The 20765-nt window shown below is 39.2% G+C and overlaps 2 protein-coding genes across 8 annotated transcripts in view; both read right to left on the bottom strand.

The window, feature by feature from the left end:
• The window catches only part of LOC130907365 (6-phosphofructo-2-kinase/fructose-2,6-bisphosphatase 2-like), a 39455-nt gene extending 22641 nt beyond the window's left edge, over positions 1-16814 (bottom strand). For 3 of the 4 annotated variants that reach the window (XM_057822362.1, XM_057822379.1, XM_057822375.1), the window contains exons 1-12: positions 16655-16814; positions 16118-16262; positions 14852-14977; positions 11651-11747; positions 11502-11601; positions 11348-11422; positions 7530-7586; positions 7295-7419; positions 4055-4262; positions 3830-3976; positions 3653-3757; positions 3452-3581 (exon numbers count right to left, since the gene is read on the bottom strand). In XM_057822362.1, the coding sequence (XP_057678345.1) occupies positions 3452-3581; positions 3653-3757; positions 3830-3976; positions 4055-4262; positions 7295-7419; positions 7530-7586; positions 11348-11422; positions 11502-11601; positions 11651-11747; positions 14852-14977; positions 16118-16193 (1246 nt within the window). In that variant the 5' untranslated portion in view covers positions 16194-16262; positions 16655-16814. The remainder of the gene's footprint in view (positions 1-3451; positions 3582-3652; positions 3758-3829; positions 3977-4054; positions 4263-7294; positions 7420-7529; positions 7587-11347; positions 11423-11501; positions 11602-11650; positions 11748-14851; positions 14978-16117; positions 16263-16654) is intronic. The other variant, XM_057822369.1, reaches the window with a different exon arrangement.
• Positions 16815-17264: 450 nt separating this feature from the next.
• dlgap4a (discs, large (Drosophila) homolog-associated protein 4a) overlaps positions 17265-20765 on the bottom strand; it is a 200222-nt gene continuing 196721 nt past the window's right edge. For 3 of the 4 annotated variants that reach the window (XM_057822322.1, XM_057822339.1, XM_057822348.1), the window contains 3 exons: positions 20392-20483; positions 20129-20278; positions 17266-20058 (listed from right to left, as the gene is read on the bottom strand). In XM_057822322.1, the coding sequence (XP_057678305.1) occupies positions 19834-20058; positions 20129-20278; positions 20392-20483 (467 nt within the window). In that variant the 3' untranslated portion in view covers positions 17266-19833. Of the gene's footprint in view, positions 20059-20128; positions 20279-20391; positions 20484-20765 lie in introns of all 4 variants that reach the window. The other variant, XM_057822329.1, reaches the window with a different exon arrangement.

The following is a 20765-nucleotide window of genomic DNA, read 5'->3' as shown; positions in this document are numbered from 1 at the left end:
ACGTAAATTCCTCCTATTATGGCGTGTTTTTCTGCTCGTTAACATTAATAATCAAAATGGTGAAGGCGTGTGTGGCGGTTGGTTGCAATAACAGAGAAGATAGACGGAGAGACTTGAAGTTCTACCGTATTCCGAGAGACCCGGAGAGGAGAGCGAGATGGACTGCTGCAATTCGACGAGAAAACTGGGCTCCAAACAATTACCACGGATTATGTAGTAGTCATTTTATATCTGGTAAGATGCATTTAATATATATTTAGAGGGTTTTGGGCTGACAACCACAATTAAGATCATTGCAAGGCTAATCGCCGACAACATACAGTTTCAAACTCAAGATGCTTATTTCTTCCACCATCATTACATTTTGAATAATATTTAGCTGGTACCAAGTGAAAGAAGCTGGTCTCGTCTACGGATCATCAGTTAAACAGGGGTGTCCAAACCTTTTGCAAAGGGGGCCAGATTTGGTGTGGTAAAAATGCGGGGGGCTACCTTGGCTGATTTACATAGAACAATATATTTAAACAAATTTTAGCAAGCCCTTCTGTGTGTCACATTTGCTTTATTATTTTTTTTAATTCATAATTTCAACAGTCTCGTCTTTGTGGCTTTCTCTTTCGACACTCGGACTCTTGCGAAATACTGCTGCTGTGAAAAAATAAACTAGCTTCAAGTTGCTATAATTTCTCGCTGCGTATCTTCCCTGTAATGTGGTCGTACATGTCAGCGTGTCTTGTTTAGTAATATTGCGTCACATCGAACTCTTTGAAAACAGCGACTGTCTCTTTGCAAATGAGGCAGACACAGTTGTTGCGTGTTTTATTGAAGAAATAGTCCAATATCCCCCTATCCTTGAAGCGTCGGCCATCGCAGTCAACTCTTTTTTTTTTGATTGTCGCCATTTTAGAAATCACACAGGGTAATGTTGCTTAGAGTGCTGCTCTTAAAGTTTTTCAAACTTTCGTGAGAATAGGCTGATTTTGTGTGGACAAGACAGTTGTAGATATCAGGGTAGCAGATGTCAGGCAGAGAGGGCGAAGACAGCGGGTCGAAAAATATCGATTTAGGCATCAAATATGGATCTGGCGAATGCATAGACTGAAGCTTTTCCACATAACGCCTTTTATGCAACGCATCCAATGAGTTCACAGCGTCTGAAAGCATCGGGGCTTCCATGAATTGCTCTATAAACTGAACGACTAATTGAAACCATTGAGAATAGGGCTAAACAGAGACGGACAATATGGCGGCCGGATACAGCGACACGTCATTCTGTGACGTTGGTTTTAGAAAGTACCCCCCACCACACACACACACACACAAAGAAAAACTTACTCTAGTATATATAATGGAAGAAATGTATGCAACGTGCTCCTGCCTACCTCTGCTGATGGTGTAGTGGTACACCAGTCAGACTTTGGGGCAGGCAGAGTGTGTTAAGTTCCCACTGAGCGATGGTGTGACTATGAGTGTGAATATTTGACCTGCAGCTGACAGGTAGCCAGTTCATGGTGTAGACTGCCATTGGCCCTGTCTCAACTAGGATAGCTGATGGATGTAGAGTTGTGTTGAATCGTTGCTCATACTTTTCTATCTCTTTCAATTTCATTTTTTCCCGATACAGCGTTCTGCAGGGTTCAACAAGCCATATTTGAGCTTTTAAGACCATAAGAAATATGATTTAAGACGCATTTCACATCAGTACCGGCAAAAAAAAACGTACAAAAGATTTGAAGGAAAACTGGAGGCCCGTAATTACTTGTAAAATATACTAATTTATTACCAGCTCTTTCACATTGTGATACAAAATGCTTTCGCTTTGGGAACCAACATGTGAACCACAAACAGCGTTTGCTGCTGGCATTTTATGACCACCTTGTTCTTTTCAGATTTGCAATGGGATTCAAATGCCTTGATACCCAATGTTCCAAGTTTTAACATTTTCTTGCATAAAAAGCAGTGTGCTTCAGACGAGTTTCCCTCCACCAGCTTCAACCATTGCTGAACTGTACGTTCTCAAGCCAGAAATCATTAAACTTGCACTTACCCATGTATGTAACTACTGTACATCAGTTCTGTTAAGTTTTCTCTGCTATGACTATGCTAAATAAGCTGTCTACACGCAAGTGCGTACGCACAGCAAAACCTGCTTGTGTTCGATAAATTCTGACCGGGCAGCACAGGTATTTCCGCGTTGTAGTTATGCTATAGCGTCCTTAAAAATCAAAACATTTAAAAGCGATACTGAAATGTATGCATGTTCTAAATAAAAGTAACTTCTATAGCTTTTTAAGCTTTTCCAAATTGTATGGCGTGGCTCAGTAGTAGAGTAGTTGTCCCCCAACCCAGAGGTAGTGGGTTCGATTCTCTGCCCTGATGAACTCGCCTAAGTATCCTTGAGCAAGATACTGAACCCTACATTGCTCCTGGTGCTGCGTCACCAGTAGGTAGATGGCGATGTAATGTTAAGCGCCTTGAAAGGTGGAAAAGCGCTATATATCACCATTTACCATATTTAAGACCTTTATGAGATTTTAAGAGAATTTTAGATATTTTATGGCCTTAAAATTAAATAATTGGATTTAAGACTTTTTTTTTAAAAATATACTTTTTAAGACCCCGCCATAGACTTCATAATGATATTGACGGGACATATGCCACAGACACTGCGCCACGCCTTAAAGTAGGGGACCGTCCCACAATCTGCTTCAGTTATTCGCAGTCGGTCGCAATTATTCAACACATGTAGCGATCCAACGCCTGATTTAGGTTGAAAAAGTACAAAAGCTGTACCGCATACAAACCTGAAGAATTGTCTCAGGAGTGATTTGTTCGAGGATTCAATGTAATTATTATATTTTTCGTACCACGCATGTATTTTTAAACGCTGTGAAAAAATCAATGGGAGAAATTAACCGCTATGGCATCTGTGTCATAATTCGCAATATTTACGTAAAATAAATGCTAACTGCCCGTTTTTTTTTTGCTTTTCACCAAGAATCCAGACTGTTTTATGTCCATATCTATAAAGAAAGAAAAATCAGACTATTTTGAAATGGTTATCAAAAGCCCTCAAATGACGCAGTAGAATTTAAGCCCTAAAACTAGATGACCGGCGAGAGTTACCCAATACTCATCTTAGTTTTTTTTTTTTTAATTGCCTCAGGTTTTTGAACCACAGGAGTCTTGCTTTCTTAACAGCGCTAGACATCAAATCCATATATGAAAGAAATATGAATGAAAGAGGCATGACTGTATGTTCATTCTAACACTACTGTGTGTTTACAAAGGCTATGGCTAATAGTAGTAGTAGTAGTAGGTTAGGTTTGGATTACCAAAAAAAAAAAATAAAACCTGACATGTGCAGATGGGTTTTGGATTCCACACCCAAAATTTGCAGATTATCTTTTTTCAAATTGTTGCCCAGTGTAACTATGTTAACTTATTTTACCTGCGCTCTTGTCCAAAAAGTAGGCAAGCAGACAGCGCATGACGGCTTGATGACAGATGACCAGAACATTGCCTTGTCGCTCCAGTTCCATGATTACCGGCTCCAACCGCTGCACCAGGTCCTGGTAGGACTGACAGCAAAATAAAGAGGTGAGCTTGACTCAATTCATGATTAATCAGAAAAACTGAAATGTCACATTACTTCTCCTCCAGGATAGCGGTAGTGATACTTGTCCTGGTACCTCATGGCGTACTCATCTGGGTATGTTTCCTCAATGAGTTTGTATGTCATCTCTTCACACACTCCCTGAAAGACAACGCAGCATAAGCGTAAACCACTGATGAAAGACTCCAGGAATGAGTCAATTTAGAGACATACAGCATCAATCTCATTAAGGATCTTCCATTGTTCGTACGGAACACCAAGCTCCTCTGCAGTTTGAATGGTGCGCCTCAGTTGACTGGTCCAAACTTTCAGATCTGACAGACGATGTTCTTCAACAAAACCTTTCAGTGCTACAGCAAACTAAAAAAAAAAAAAAAAAAAACATTTTGTTGTCACGTATAAAACCATAGAAACAAATTCTATAGATGTATTTAACACCTCTTTCCCTCTGTCCGACAGCTCAGAATCCCCACCAATTCGTCCTTGCCGATTGTGATGGCTCTCTCCATGTCGACAAAGATAAATGGAGTGGGAGTGCACGTGGATGTTCATGAGGTAGTAGACAATTTTACTCTGAATATAATCTTGTACCCTGTTTACCAGGAATCGGCGGCCAACATTAATGACCTGAATGAAGGACAAGTTCCTGCAGCAGAAGAGTTAATAATAAAGTGTATGTAAATGACAAGGTTATAATGTCCCCGAATTTGTTTAGAAGAGTATGTATGTAAGACTGGTGGCCAAAAATGGTATTGCAACAAGGATCAAACTATTGAAACGCACAACAGCTCTTTCCCCATTGGACTGCCAGATCAGGGTTTCACAATGGAGCATCAAGCTGCATTAGCATACCAATGTTACATTTCAAACAGAAACTAGAAAATGCAATTTCAGGAGAAATTGTGCGGGTAGCATTGCTTTGCTGGTCGGTACAACCCCTAGCAAAAAGTATGGAATCACCAGTCTCGGACGAGCACTCACTCAGACATTTTTTTATGTAGAACAAACTCAGATAAAAAGCTTGAAAAAAAGAATGAATTAGTTTAAAAGTGCAACTCCTTGGCATTCCGAAACGAATAAACATTGTGGTGGTCACTAAATGTTACTTTTATAAAGCAAGTGCAGGGAAATAAATATAGAATCACTCTATTCTGAAGAAAAACATACGAAATCACTCAATTTTGAGTAGAAAATACAGACACACCCAGTCAATTTCCTTTCCTTAATTGGGCCCCTGCCTCAGATTAGATCTGCTCGTTAGTCAGCAGTTAAAAACAGTGCAGTTATCACACCTTGGAGGGCTGCTGGACCAAGTGGATTCACAAGAATCATGGCTCCAACAAGAGAGATCTCTCTTGTGACCGAGGAGAGGATTATCAAACTTCTTGAAGAAGGTAACGCTACACGTATGGATGTGGGCTGTTCACAGTCAGCTGTATCAAAAATCTGGACCAAGTACAAAAAGCATGGCAAGGTTGTTAAGTTAAGCGTACTGGTAGACATCCAAATGTCATGACAAACAACTAAAGGGTTAGGGTTAGAAAACAGAAAGATGTACAACAAGACAAATGAAGAAGAAATGGGAGGAAGCTGGAGTCAAGGTATGTGACAGAACTGTGCAAAATCGCATAAAGAAAATGTGATTTTCATACAGGAAAGCTAAAAGGAAACCATTATTGACACTTAAACAGAAAAAAATCAAGACTGCAATGGGCTAAGGAGAGGCAATCATGGACTGTGAATGACTGGATGAAGGTTATTTTCAGTGATGAGTCAAGAATCTGCATTGGACAAGGTGATGATGCTGGAACTTTTGTTTGGTGCTGTTCCAGTGAGATTTACAAAGATGACTGCCTGAAGAAAACATCAAAATTCCCTCAGTCCTTTATGATATGGGGCTGCATGTCTGGCAAAGGCACTGGGGAGATGGCCGTGGTTAAATCTTCAATAAATGCACAAGTTTACAATGACATTTTAGACTTTCTTATCCCGTCAATTGAAAATATGTTTGGGGATAATGAAATCATTTTCCAAGATGACCTGCAAATAGCCCAGATCTCAACCCTATTCAAAACCTGTGGTGGAAATTGAAAATTGAATTGGTCCACAGCAAAGCTCTAACCTGCAAGGATAATCTGGCAACTGCAATCAAAGAGAGTTGGCACCAAATTGATGAAGAATACTGTTTGTCACTCATCAAGTCCATGCCTCAGAGACTGCAAGCTGTCATAAAAGCCAGAGGTGGTGCAACTAAATACTAGAGATGTGTTTTGATTGTTATTTATTTGTTTGTTTCTCATGATTCCATATTTTTTTCCTCAGAATGGAGTTCTATATTAATTTCCCTGCACTTGCTCTAAAAAAGTAACAGAGTGGTACTGACCTAGCCTGGTACACCAGACTCAACGCTGTTCCAGCTATTGAGTCTGGCCACCATTCCCACGGAAACAATTTCCAGGGCGGAGCAAGCCACAGCAAACAGACAGCGGAGTGGACCAATCAGCGACGGGCAGACGTGACGTTATTAAATGGCAACGGCAGGACGAGGGACTTGCGCGCGGAAGTAAACATACGAAGAGAGCGGAGTGTATTCGACATGGCTAGCGCGAGACAGACTGTTGTCAATGACTCGTGACGATGTGTTTTTGGTCATTTAAAACTGATTTTACCGTGGATTGGAACATTCTTGGCTCTGCCGTTCACCATCTGTGCTGCTGAAGAGACGACTTTCGACGCGCAAGAGTGACGTTGCTCGTGAAGAACACGTCACGCAAATAAACGAATCTGATTTGTCGATTGATTTTGTATCTGCTCGAAAAGGCCGTTAATGGGATGGTTCCCAGACTATTTCTCTCAGTGTTTGAAAAATACAGGGAGAATAGTCTGGCAGAGCCAGGCTAGTACTGACCACCACAATGTTTTTTATTCATTTCTTTTAGTGTTTCTGAATGCTAAAGAGTTGCACTTTTGAACAAATTCTTTTTTTTTTTTTCAAGCTTTTTATCTGAGTTTGTTCTACATAATAAAATGTCTGAGTAAGTGGTCGTCCGAGACTGGGAATTCCATACTTTTTGCTAGGGGTTTTAGTAGTGCAAGTGCACACATTTGTAGTACAAGTACAGGCACTTATGGTTTAGGTACAAGCAAAAACACATACTTGTAGAACAAGTAACCATAGTTGAGTACAATCAAGTACACGTTCTTGTGGTATACAGTAAGTAAACGTACTTGTAGTACAAGTGTGAGAAATGTACCGTACACATATTCTTATCATATCCATATCCTATTTCTGCAACCTTAGTTTATGAAGCCTACAAAGCTGTGCCAAACTGGTCAAAAAATTTCTGTCGTAACTGGCTGATTGATGGAGGGCGGGACATCCGTTGTAAACAGAATTAAAACGATAACAACTAAAGCGGGCTGAGTATCAGCTTTTTAAAATGGGAAAATCTCGGCTTAACCGTTGATGACCAGGTTAGAAGTATTTCCAAAAAACATGTTTCCTTAATGCCTAATGAATTATTAGGGCCATATAATGAATAAGTGAAGTGCAAATCATATTGCTCCTTTGACGATTGGGTTACCCTCGCCCTCTGCTGGCCAACATCAACATTTTATTTTCTTAAATTAAAAATGTCAAATGATGCGTTCCGGACTATGAAATGTAAAACATCTCACGTGTCATGTTCATCTGGATCCAAAGGCTGGTAAGTTACTTTATAACACTCTATCCTCTTAAGAAAATCATCCATGACACTTTCTCTGTCTCTCTCTGGGTAGTCTGGGCTGGACACCTTCACATCCTGTTAAAAGCAGAAAATGAAACATTTTCCAAACATTAGAATGTCAACATAAATATTTCCTTTTTTTCATTTAAAAAAATAAATAAATAAAGACATGTTGCTTTAATTACCAGGATGTTTGCAGCAATTACGTCTGGATCATCACATATAGATTCCACAAAAAACACCTGAAAGGAACAATAACAGAAACTCAACTATAGCTTTCATTACAACTACAACTCCTTCCGATAAATATATTTTTTGAACAAACCCAGTGGCTGACACTTACGTGGATAGACATCTAATCAATTTTCAATTCAATTCAATTCAATCCTATTTGGATTGGACATCTATCACTGTCAGTGGCAATCAATCAATCAATCAATCAATCAATCAATCAATCAATCAATCAATCAATCAATCAATCAAATCACTCACTGCCAACCATACCAGTTGAAATGTATTTAATATATATCATTGTCAATGGCAGTGAATGAGTTAGCCCCCCATTTTGATTAAAAACGGCTAAAAATGGGGTCAATCATTTGTGCTACGTTTCTGCTGGTTTGTGAATAAAAACTTTTCAGTTGTGTTACTATCGTTCTTGAGATATTAATTTTGAGTGATGATGTCAATCGCAGCACCTCCGTCGCAGCTGCAAGTCACGTCATCACTCGAAATTATTATCTCAAGCCCCCCCATTTACTGAAAAATGGACCCTAAGGGGTGCCATTTGTTTGTGTTAGTTGTCAGGACACTCCTCTGCTACTGAGAGAAGTGGTACGCTTCGTCAGCCGCGACAGAGGTGCCGCGATTTACCCCATCACTCGAAATTCATATCTCAATATCAATAAAACAATAGTAGCACAAATGAAAACTTTTTACAGCACAAACGAGCACAAACCTACCATAAACAAATGGCACTATTTCGGGTCCATTTTGCAATAAATGGGGGCTGCGTGACGTCATCAATCGAAATTAATATCTCAAAAGTGATAGCTGCACGAAAATTTTTACAGCATAAACGACTGACACATTTTTAATCAAAATAAGGGGATGGTTAACCTCAGACCTATAAAAGAATGGTTAATAGAGGTGGGAATCTTTGGGTACCTAACGATTCGATTACGATTCAGAGGCTCCGATTCGATTCTAAATCAATTATTGATAGCCCCCCCTCCTCCCTTTTAATGTTTTGTATATTAGTTCTAAAATTCTTCAAAAATCCTCTCAGGCTAAACCAAACTACTATTTCAGTATTAACTTAGTTCACAATTAATAGGAGCAAATAAAATACTCAAGTCCCCATTCTGTATCAGCAACTTTAAACTACATTCAATTCATTTAATGTTGTGAGTAAACCGTTAAAGTTGTTAAAATTCCTCCCGTTATTCCATAATTTCCCTTTGGTCTACATGCAACATGTCAGTTTTAAAACTGTTTCATCATTTAAAGATAGATTCAAGTCAAGATTTTGCCGATTTAGGAGTATTTTAAATAAAAAGTTAATTAGGTTTGTTACAACAGAGCCTTCTAGAGAAGTCTACTGCTTTAAGATGGTGGCTGTTTACTAATGCCGGCAAGTCTGTCATTTCGCATCTAGTTCTCAATACATGTTCTAACTCTGCCGTCGTCTATCTTTTCGCATCTAGTTCTACATATATGTGATGTCTACCGTAGCCGTATGTTTGTAGCAACTAGCAACTGGCCGTTGTTTGTAGCGGCTGTCGGCCGCAGTCAGGTATAATTGTTTTTTTTATCTAGCGCCATGAGTTGAACATAATATTTATTCTTGGTCCTTTCCTCATTACGTCCCAAAGACTGCGCTGTGTTTTAGTTCCGCTTTACCTGGTGTAATTCAATAATCGGAATTTGGATGTTTGTGAATCGTTCTCGAATCTTCCACGGCCGAATCGCAAATATCGGAAAAGCGCTATATAAGTATAACACCATTTACCATCTAAGAATCAGAAATTTTGCACGCCTTTAATGTTTAATATCTCAAATCAGCACATACGAATGACATAAATTTTCGAGAAATTTGCGTCTGATGGGGGGTGGGGGGGGTCTTCACGGAGGAAATTAGTTAAGATTTGTGTTATGACCTCGAGTATATGCAAAATCAAATTAAGTAAATTAGAATACATCATATAATATTTGTAAAAAAATAAACTTCATTTTAAATATTGTTTAATGTATGGCACAAACTAGCAACAACAGGAATATATAGTGCCTTGCAAAAGTATTCGCCCCCCTTGAATCTTGCAACCTTTCGCCACATTTCAGGCTTCGAACATAAAGATATGAAATTTAATTTTTTTGTCAAGAATCAACAACAAGTGGGACACAATCGTGAAGTGGAACAACATTTATTGGATAATTTAAACTTTTTTAACAAATAAAAAACTGAAAAGTGGGGCGTGCAATATTATTCGGCCCCTTTACTTTCAGTGCAGCAAACTCACTCCAGAAGTTCAGTGAGGATCTCTGAATGATCCAATGTTGTCCTAAATGACCGATGATGATAAATAGAATCCACCTGTGTGTAATCAAGTCTCCGTATACTGTAAACGCACCTGCTCTGTGATAGTCTCAGGGTTCTGTTTAAAGTGCAGAGAGCATTATGAAAACCAAGGAACACACCAGGCAGGTCCGAGATACTGTTGTGGAGAAGTTTAAAGCCGGATTTGGATACAAAAAGATTTCCCAAGCTTTAAACATCTCAAGGAGCACTGTGCAAGCCATCATATTGAAATGGAAGGAGCATCAGACCACTGCAAATCTACCAAGACCCGGCCGTCCTTCCAAACGTTCTTCTCAAACAAGGAGAAAACTGATCAGAGATGCAGCCAAGAGGCCCATGATCACTCTGGATGAACTGCAGAGATCTATAGCTGAGGTGGGAGAGGCTGTCCATAGGACAACAGTCAGTCCTGCACTGCACAAATCTGGCCTTTATGGAAGAGTGGCAAGAAGAAAGCCATTTCTCAAAGATATCCATAAAAAGTCTCGTTTAAAGTTTGCCACAAGCCACCTGGGAGACACACCAAATATGTGGAAGAAGGTGCTCTGGTCAGATGAAACCAAAATTGAACTTTTTGGCCACAATGCAAAACGATATGTTTGGCGTAAAAGCAACACAGCTCATCACCCTGAACACACCATCCCCACTGTCAAACATGGTGGTGGCAGCATCATGGTTTGGGCCTGCTTTTCTTCAGCGGGACAGGGAAGATGGTTAAAATTGACGGGAAGATGGATGCAGCCAAATACAGAAACATTCTGGAAGAAAACCTGTTGGTATCTGCACAAGACCTGAGACTGGGACGGAGATTTATCTTCCAACAGGACAATGATCCAAAACATAAAGCCAAATCTACAATGGAATGGTTCAAAAATAAACGTATCCAGGTGTTAGAATGGCCAAGTCAAAGTCCAGACCTGAATCCAATCGAGAATCTGTGGAAAGAGCTGAAGACTGCTGTTCACAAACACTCTCCATCCAACCTCACTGAGCTCGAGCTGTTTTGCAAGGAAGAATGGGCAAGAATGTCAGTCTCTCGATGTGCAAAACTGATAGAAACATACCCCAAGCGACTTGCAGCTGTAATTGGAGCAAAAGGTGGCACTACAAAGTATTAACGCAAGGGGGCCGAATAATATTGCACGCCCCACTTTTCAGTTTTTTATTTGTTAAAAAAGTTTAAATTATCCAATAAATTTTGTTCCACTTCACGATTGTGTCCCACTTGTTCTTGATTCTTGACAAAAAATTAAAATTTTCTATCTTTATGTTTGAAGCCTGAAATGTGGCGAAAGGTTGCAAGGTTCAAGGGGGCCGAATACTTTTGCAAGGCACTGTATCAGAAAAAAAAAAACAGCATTGAGGCTGCTTTGATCTGGAATATCACTAATTCACAACAACTGGTATCAAGGAGTTTTAATTAACCTTGTATGAATTTTCCTTGGCAAAGCTAAGGATAAGTTCCCTCCTCTCCCTGGTGGTGTTAGTAGCATCAAATACCTGTAAAACAAAGTGACAAATTCAGGCCAAATGAAAAGAAAAAAAAAAAAAAAAAAAAAGTCTGTTTTCGCGTTCTTACAGCAATCTGTCCTCCTTCCTCATTCAGATAGGACTTCACATCTTTCAGTGCCACCAGAGCACATTGTCTGTATTTAAAAAAAGTATAAGAACACACAAGCCTGCTTTAATCATTAACAATTAAGTTGGTGTACTAGCTTGCTCACTCACTTTCGTATTTGCATGGCTTCTTCGTTGTCATGTCTGAAAAAGTCATAGGATTTGTATGACTTTACAGCTTCTCTCCTATAAACTCCAAGGTTGAATACTGTGGGGAAACCATATTAGTATAAAAACAAAAAAAACGTTTGAGGCGGTGACCTTCATGTCAACTGTGGTCTCAAAACCGGTTCACCTGCATTCCAACAGAATAAATGTACAAATACGACTTGAGAGTAGAGACACGCAGTGTTGCTATGCACACATTCAAGATGTAAGGGAAGAAACATCCCTCAACATAGCTTTAGTTTACAGTGTACAATGGGCTTGTTTGTAGGATATTAAGAATGGAAACAGTGACTCAGCACCCTTAGGTGTGATTTTCCGACAGGTAGGGGCAAGGTCTTGGAACGTAGTGAATGAGCATTAGCACAGGGTTAGCTAACTGACCTTCTGACTAACATTACTGTTTTGAAATTGCACAATGTTTTTACTTGGTGTTTTAGAAATGGTCATTTCAATTTGTACACTAGTCTGCTCTCTTAAAGAAAGTGATTACTTCTCATGTATGAATACATCCACAAATGTTCATAATGTAATTGTGCGGTTTTCATGTGCTCTGGGAAAGATGAGCCTTACTACTTGCTAGGTGGTAATTACGAATGCGTCCTGTTCACGTGCTTTTGTTGTCGTAGCAAAAAACATAACAAAATCATAGCAGGCATGGACTTCATTTTAGTTTGTTGCGTGGACAAACTGATTCAGACCTATTAATCTTTTACAAGGGTTAGAGAATGCAAGAAAATGCAAATGGTACTTTTTGTTTATAACTAAACATTATTGCAAACGCCTGGTTGGAAAGTAAGTTTTTTTTTACGATGTTCATTACATTATTATGCTGGCGTCAAAAAAAACATGCAGATAGACGATAAATCTTTTAAAAAATTAAAAAAGTAACAACAACTTCTCGCACTCCCCCATTTTGACATTTAAAAGGTCATCTCATCTCAAAACCTCTGATATTGTAATAAAATCACAACTCTCCAGTAGAAAATACGACTCCAGGGGACATTCAAATACTATTCTTGACTCGACAGTTGGTATTTACCATAATTACTACTAGACACGTGCCGGTTACCGGTTTTAAGGTTTACTGTGGTATGAAAACGTTTCAAAACCAGTAAAATTTTCCGTCATACCGAAGACGGTATTAGCTATTTTCTATGTCCCAAAAATGCAGCAAGAAATCTGTGGCTTGGAGCATCAGCGCTTACCCCTCCCGCTCTGGTTGTTGCCCTGCCCTGTGCCTGTCGGTGACACTACACCTGATCTTTTGCCCCCCTCAAAAAATGAAAAAAGTCGCCAGTGTGGGAGCACATCGGCTACCGAAAAGAAACAGACGGCAGCGGGCTTAGAGGAGGAAAGACAGCCGACATGCTTGCAGAGGGTGGTTGCCAGGGGAAGCAACACCTACAACATGATTTAGCATTTACGTGACCATCATTCGTCAATTTACACAAAATTTAAGGTAAGTAAACGCTGTCATGAACGTTTACCACCAGCTACGAGAGTGTCACTCCAGCATGCTTAGTGTGTCTAGCAATGGTAAAACAAATACTATAACATAAGTGTGTTAACGAGGCAGATAACGTGACTAGTTAACATGCCAAGACGGCTAACTAGTTTGCTCTCTACCATTAGCCTACTTTTGTTAAGTCTTCCGCCATTGTAAACATCTGTTGAAAATAGCACTTTCATAATACAGCCTGCGGTGTTTTTTCTCTCTGGCGGCTTTCTGTGTTGAGAGAAAGTGGGCGTGTGTGTATAATGTAAATAATGATATGGATCATACACACGAGCTCTGTCTCTTACTCTTGTTCTCCAATAATATTCAACTAATTAAGATTAATAGTAGAATGTGCTTTACATAAAATCAATTTGATCATATATTGTTTAAGTCCAGTTCTATATTACCAAGGGTTCTTGTTCTAATGTTCAACAGCTGTGGCTATGGGTTTAGTCCAGAAGTTCTATTTATTTCAATTTTATTTAAAACATTTCAGTTATTTATTTTAACATTATATTCACATTGATGTTCCAATTTGCAAATATGTTGTTCATTCATTTTCCGAGCCATTTATTCTCATGAGGGTCACAGGGGAACTGGAGCCAGTCCCAGCTAACTATGGGCAGTAGGCGGGGTACACCCTAAATCGGTTGCCAGCCAATCGCAGGGCACAACGAGACAAACAACCATTCGCGCACTCTCTCATACATATGGACAATTTAGAGTGCTCGATCAGCCTATCACGCATGTTTTCTGGGATGTGAGAGGGAAACCGGAGTACCTGGAGAAAACCCACGCAGGCACAGGGAAAACATGCAAACTCCACACAGGAAGGCCGGAGACCGAGATTGAGCCCTTGAATCTCAGAACTGTGACGCGGACGTGCTAACCACTCTGCCGCCGCAAATATTTTGTGAAAATTTTTTTTAAATCCTGCTCAATTTAAAAAAAGTTTTTTTAATTTAAACCATACATTTTAAAATAACACATTTTAGAGCTATAAAGTGCAATACCATGACACCGTGGTATTTTTGCTTAAGGTTACCATACCATAAAAATTTCGATTTCGAGATTTCTTCAACTAAAAATAGACAAAGACGTTTTGAAATGACTGAAATATGACTCATGCCCCTTTCCCACTGAAAGTAGTGGGTCAACGCGCGTTTTTTTCCAAGCCGATGCAACCCACTAGCAATTGGCATTTGACACCTTTCCTATTGACAAAAAAAAAAAAGCCATGTCTTTTTTTTTTTTTTCTTTCCACCCGTCTAACCCTCCACCCCTCCTCAGCCGTGCGTAAGGTTACGTGACGTCACCACGCTAAGATGCACAAGGTGATTTTAACGCGGGTCGCTTGGCGGGTTGATTGGCACGGGTCGAGGCGGGTTGCTGCACCTTTCCCACTGCTACCAAAAGCCGATTGTTAGTGGGTTGACATGGGTTTTTTGGCCAGTGGGAAAGGGGTATCAGACTAATAGGTATTTTCATCCAAAAATGTAAGACTAAGACAAAAGTTAAAAGGGCTTTCAAAAACAACACTGGTTCAAAGAATATTGGTTACTACGGGGTCTGCAAGTTTAAAATTCACAATAAAATAATTTTCTTTCTCGAGCAGGCTTTGTATGTACTAATGGGTTGATACCAACCCTTTGTCGGCACTCCAATCCAGTTGAGGTAGCGCGTCAGCTTCTTGGACATGTATGTTTTCCCACGAGCGGGCAATCCAATCATCACAATCACAGTAGGGGAGTTGGTCATGTAGGATGCCCAGGCTGCAAAATAATGACAACGTAATTTAACAATAAAATAGACAATCAAAAGACATGAGCAACCTTACTCCTTAACAGTGCAAAAATTCCTCAGACTATGGCAATCCTGACAAAATATTTTCAAGAATAAATTTTTAATTCAATTTAATTTTTAATAATACCAACAACATGTACTTAATTACTACAGCGTGAAAATAATTCTTTTGAATTTGTAGTCTGCTCAAGTGTTTTTCATATAATGACAAAATGTACTATTCCAGGGTCTCTGCAGGGGTCACAAGCCAAATTTAAGACTTTTAAAGTCTTTTATATGAGCATAATGAATAAAATTTAAGACCCATTTTACATCAATGCTGGCAAAAAAAATGTATAAAATTACTTGCAAATCATATTAATTTATTCCCAGCGCTTTCACACTGTGATACAAATGAGCACGAAGTACTACTTCTAGTATTAGTAAAGTATTAAAGTAACGTCAATAGATTATTAAGACCTTTCAACATTATATGTAAGATGTTTTATAAGATTTTAGGAAAATTTTTACATTTTAAGGCCTTAAATTCAAATTATTGGATTTCACACTTTTTTAGACTTTTAAAGACCCCGCGGATAACCAGTACTATGCTATGCATTGGTGAGTGACAGACTACTACTAAAATTTGTGTGACATCCGTGGCATATGGATTTTGGGGGGGAAAAAACAGCAAAGAACAAACAGACGTAGAGGTGTGCTGAGGAATAACCATAGTCAGTACCATATTTAGCTTAATGTTTCACTTGCAACTGCATTTCTGTTGGTTGACTTTTTAGCCAATATGATTAGTGACTTAGTGGAGCCAGGAGAACAAAATACACAACACAGTCAACCCGTTTCCATGAATGATAAAAAAATGTGTAAGAGCAAATACTTGACAAGAACAGACTTGATCCTAATCCTTAAGGCACACGAGATGAGTTCATTTGGAAAATAATTCATGGAATAACTTCAGGTGCATTTGATAGTGCAATTTCTTCTAGTTTTGAATACGGCTCGTCAGTCCTGATTAGGTTAAAGCCTGCAACGTGCTGAATAGTTAATACTTCAGCGCCCCAACTGAATCAACTTCTAATCTTTGAAGCATAGAGAATAAACAAACCACTTACAGCACTTTTTCTCTTTCCTTTTGGACTCCACTGAGCCATCTACCATGTCTGCTGGTCTCTGATGCCGTGCAGCCATGGTGGGTCATCTGCTTGTGGCGTTGGCCGGATGCTCCCTAGTCGCTGTCACAATGAAGTCAGCATCTTTCTGCGGAGTGCATGAGAACAGTTCAGCAAAATATGTAAAGAAGCAGAGTAGGATGACAAAAAAATGCATTGATAAGGAGTTTATAACAAATTGATGTTTTGGTAACTAGCCACTATTTTAATGATCAAATCTGATGAAGCAAAACGCTATTTAGAGGAGATATTACGTCATCTTGTAAATATAACACATACAAGTACAAATCGGTGAGTCACAAGCTGGAGTGCTCGAAATTCACCGGCGAAGCATCCTAGCACAAGGCAATACTGCTTAGTGCTTTATACTTCCTTTTAACATGACAGGTCTTAGTTTTAATAAACGTTTTCAATACTGTACCTTAGAACAATAGAATAAAAGACAAAGCAGAGATGAGACAACAAACTTTGAAGACTCACCGCGACTACGGCAGGTGCCGATTATCGTTCGTTTTTTCGTTGTTTGAACTGTTTCCATCAGTTGGTGACACCTTCCCCTCCTCGGATGTTTTTTTGCTCCTCCTCCGAAGTGTCTTGACAGGAAGTGCACTCTAAGTCAAGTTAGCCCTATACAAAAACTACAACATCTGGTAAAAGCTACAAATTAAAACATCCAACCGGAAAAAAACGACAAAAATGATGAAGGCAATGGCAAAGGTACTGCGATACCGCGTAAGATGTACCATAGGCCACACGACAGAAAAAAAAACATGTCAACTAGAAGACGTTCCGGATGAACGAAGACGTTCTGCAACATTACCAATGGAAAAAAAACAAAACAAAAAAACCAAATGAATGTGTCGCTTTTATTCTGAAGGCTAGTCTTTGCCTGTTATATTACTTCTCGTTATCATTGACGAATGCGCCGCCTTTAGGAGGCGCTATGTCCATTATTTATGACGCAATTGAGGAAGCGGTCGTCAGAATCCTGCGTTCTAGAAACTCAGTGTTGTAACGTCAAAATTTTGTCAACATATTGCAAAGACAAAGATAGAAAAAAAAATACACACTCCAAACATTTAGTGGTATTCCACTTTAATTCGATAAGTCAAATGTGTCCAGAAATTGCCAGGTTGAAATCAACATGGTCCATCCTCTCAGAAGACAATCATGACATTAACCAAATCATGTTAGATATGTGCTTAGTTCGTAAAAATATATTCTTGAAAGCCCAAATATTTTTGCTTGCTTTGTTGCTTTATCACCGTGACGACATGACAATGTTTTTGTCTACCTGCCAATCCAAATGTACCGCTTGCCTGCAAGGCATTGGCTGTCATAGACGGTAATGGACGTCCAACCCATTTTGATGGGGAGGGATAATAAAAATGGATTGGACGTTTCACACCATCAATGGCGGTGAAGAATCATCTCCAGTGTTGTGCCCATTGAACACGTGTTCACTTTGTAGCCCTTGGGAACTCGGGAGGTACAGGTAAACAATTTGCTCATACTCTGATGAACATAATGTAAATGAATAAAGGGATCCAGCTCTTAAGTACAACTTTTTCAGAACATACGAGAAGCTCCACATATACAAAACCCATTAAAATCTTTCAAGATATATTTTTACACGTATAAAGGCCATGCTTTGGAGAATACACAATATAAATGTCTAATATAAGTATTAGTATTATTTGAAGGTGTAGTGAGAAGCTATGATTAGCACGCAGATTCTATTAGGGGAGAAAAAAAATAAAAGACACCAAGAATGATGACCAGGACATGTAGCAAAGGGATGTTTTAATGATTTCTTTGGACAAATGAAATGCACATGTCCGCTGTTGATGTATTACAGATGAAATAAAAACAAAGGGATGCATTGTAATTGTTGACAATTCAATGTTTTTGCTGATTCAAAACAATGGAGGAGTGTATCAGTGTAACGCAGGGACTGAACAGTGGTGGGTTTACCAACCAAGTCTTACAAGTGGGTTGACCCTTGAACATAATTGGGCAAATACCATTGGAAATGCTTAAAAAAAAAGAAACAGACAAAAAAATTAAATAATGAAAACATTTAAATTAAAACTTTCTTAAATGAAAGATGTTTTGACCGCTGCCGTCTTGGCACAAAAACATATCCGTTACAGCACCAAGTGATAAGTGATAATGTTACAGGCTGACCTCTTTTCAGAAGAAGCCAGAAACTGTTTCAAATACGGGGGTGTTTCGGGAACGTACCACAGTTATTTTAACTTAGGCTGGAGGAGAGTAAAAATTTGCAGTGCGGAAAAAAAACAACAACAACTGACATCTGTGCTATGCAACAAAATTTGTGCAGGAACAATGTTTTCAGTTATTAAAAAAATTTAGAATTAGTAATTTTCTCAAATTTGTGATTATGACCTTTGAAAGACTCTTTTAAATAAAAGGTGTTATTATCAATTTCCATCCGGTTCCTACTGCTCAGCTTTCGACCTGAGATTCAAGTGAATTATGAGTTCACAAGCAAAAGAAACATCCATCCTTCAGACTTTAAAGTCAAACCATTTAATCTCTTAAGACTGCAGCGCTGACAAAACTCCATTTTATTATTGCTTTTCCATTTCCTTCCCAGTGGTATGAAAACTCCCACACTATCACATGTTGTCCGGGTAAATGGGAATGACATATCAAGTGGTGGGTGTCTTGGTCCCCTACGCCACGTTGCAGCTGAATTCCCAATAATTCAGCGAACAAAAGAGGGAAATAAACGAAAGAAATACTTGATCTGAGGTGAAAGTGCAATGATCAAGTTGGAATGAGCTGCAAAATGCATGCGTGCTGACAGCATGTATGATTTTACAGCACAGTGCTGTAAATTCCTCCAAAGCTCATTGGCCAAGCAGTCCTTTGAACGATACCGCATCAAAAACTACAAATGTAAGACTTAAATGATGATATTCAAAGACACAGACTGTGTAGTGTGCGTTTGTGAGAAAAAGTGGAGGGGTGACGTCAAAATGATTGCATCGAGTGCTAATATATCCTGACAGTACATGTATAAGATCTATTTTCAAAACAAAACAAAAAAAACCTACCTTGGTACTGAACACGCAGCTTTCTAATAATCTTGTATACAACATTTACAAAATGATCGTAATAGTGTGTTATTTATAATATATATACTAGTATATATATGCTACCGCCTTCCTCTGGTTCTCTTCATTTCAAACCATCCCATAAGTTTTACATGGTAAATAGTAGAGCCAAAGAGTGGCAGCCATATATAAAGAGAACAGGAAGACTCTAGGGACAGTGAGTACACCTGCACGTGTATCCTGAGTGTATGTGGGGATGGTAGCTCACATCGTAAACCAGGTAGACACGACTTGTCTGTTTCCTCCCGAGAATTGAGAGGGTAGATTCCCGCACATACAAATATTCCTTGCAGTATTTTTGTCAAAAAGGGTGCTTGCACGTTTCAGACAGTCTTGATATACTTCGGAATAGAGTGATTTTATTTAATAATTATAATAAATGTCCATACTAATGGTATTATAAATCTTGCATGGTTGTTTTCCGTCCCATTTTGCAAGACAGGACTGCAATGTTTAGATCATCATGTTGATGTTTGAGTCACTGAGTGAGTGGATGATGCGCAGATGATGACACACTCAGAGGCGGGTCTGTGCCTCCGGGACATAAATTTCTATGCTGTCGGCGCTCTCTGTGGCAGAGTTCTGTCGCACAGACGCCGCGCGCTTCGCTGCCATCAACCGTTTTCGGGCTTCTTGTCTCTGTTTGTCCACAGCAGAGTCCACACTTCTGTCCTTCCCAGCTGAAAGCCTGGGTTTAGATTGCTTCTTTGGCACAGAGGATGGAAGTTGCTTGTTTTCGACCTGAGTTGATAAGTAACAAGGTTAGCTTTTTTAATATGGGTGAAATGTATCCAATAGCAAGATATTTAACCTTATTTGATTTCTCAGGAAGTTGCCAGTTGTTAGTTTTCAATTGGTAAAGCTCGTCAAACTTCATGCTGATGTCTTCTATTGAGAGTTGTAGAAGATCCCAGAAGCCTGCAAGGTCCTGGGCTGTTGGCCGTGGATTGGCATTCACGTTCTGATTGGTGATAAAAGAATCGAATCAACATAACAAGAGGAGAAGCACATAGAAAACACCAACACTAGTAAATAAATTGTCAGGGATCGTATTCTTGTGGCAGTCTCTCTCACCAGGTTTTCATTACAGAGCCCCCTGAACTGCTCAAACTTTTGTGATATGAGGAGCTGGGCACTGCCGACTGCGCTCCGGATCGTACCCAACACTAAAATGAGAAAGAGAAAGACTGAGAAGTCTTTAGAGCAAATAACCAAACAATAGAATTCACTAGGCTGCGTCAAGAAAAGTGAAGGACTGACTACTTGTCAAATATTATTATGTATTGATAAACATAAGTACGAACACTCAATGGCAGCTAATGGATCATTCACAATGTGTTTATCAACTCACAGACTCTGGAAGGATGCCAAATCTTGCTATTCCACAGTTCTGCACCTAGTATTAGCATGTAAATGGAAATTCATTCTTGAAGTCTGTGTAGAGCTGG

This window comes from Corythoichthys intestinalis, chromosome 2, assembly GCF_030265065.1.
Source record: "Corythoichthys intestinalis isolate RoL2023-P3 chromosome 2, ASM3026506v1, whole genome shotgun sequence".
Taxonomy (NCBI): domain Eukaryota; kingdom Metazoa; phylum Chordata; class Actinopteri; order Syngnathiformes; family Syngnathidae; genus Corythoichthys; species Corythoichthys intestinalis.
This window is presented reverse-complemented; position numbering and strand designations above follow the sequence as displayed.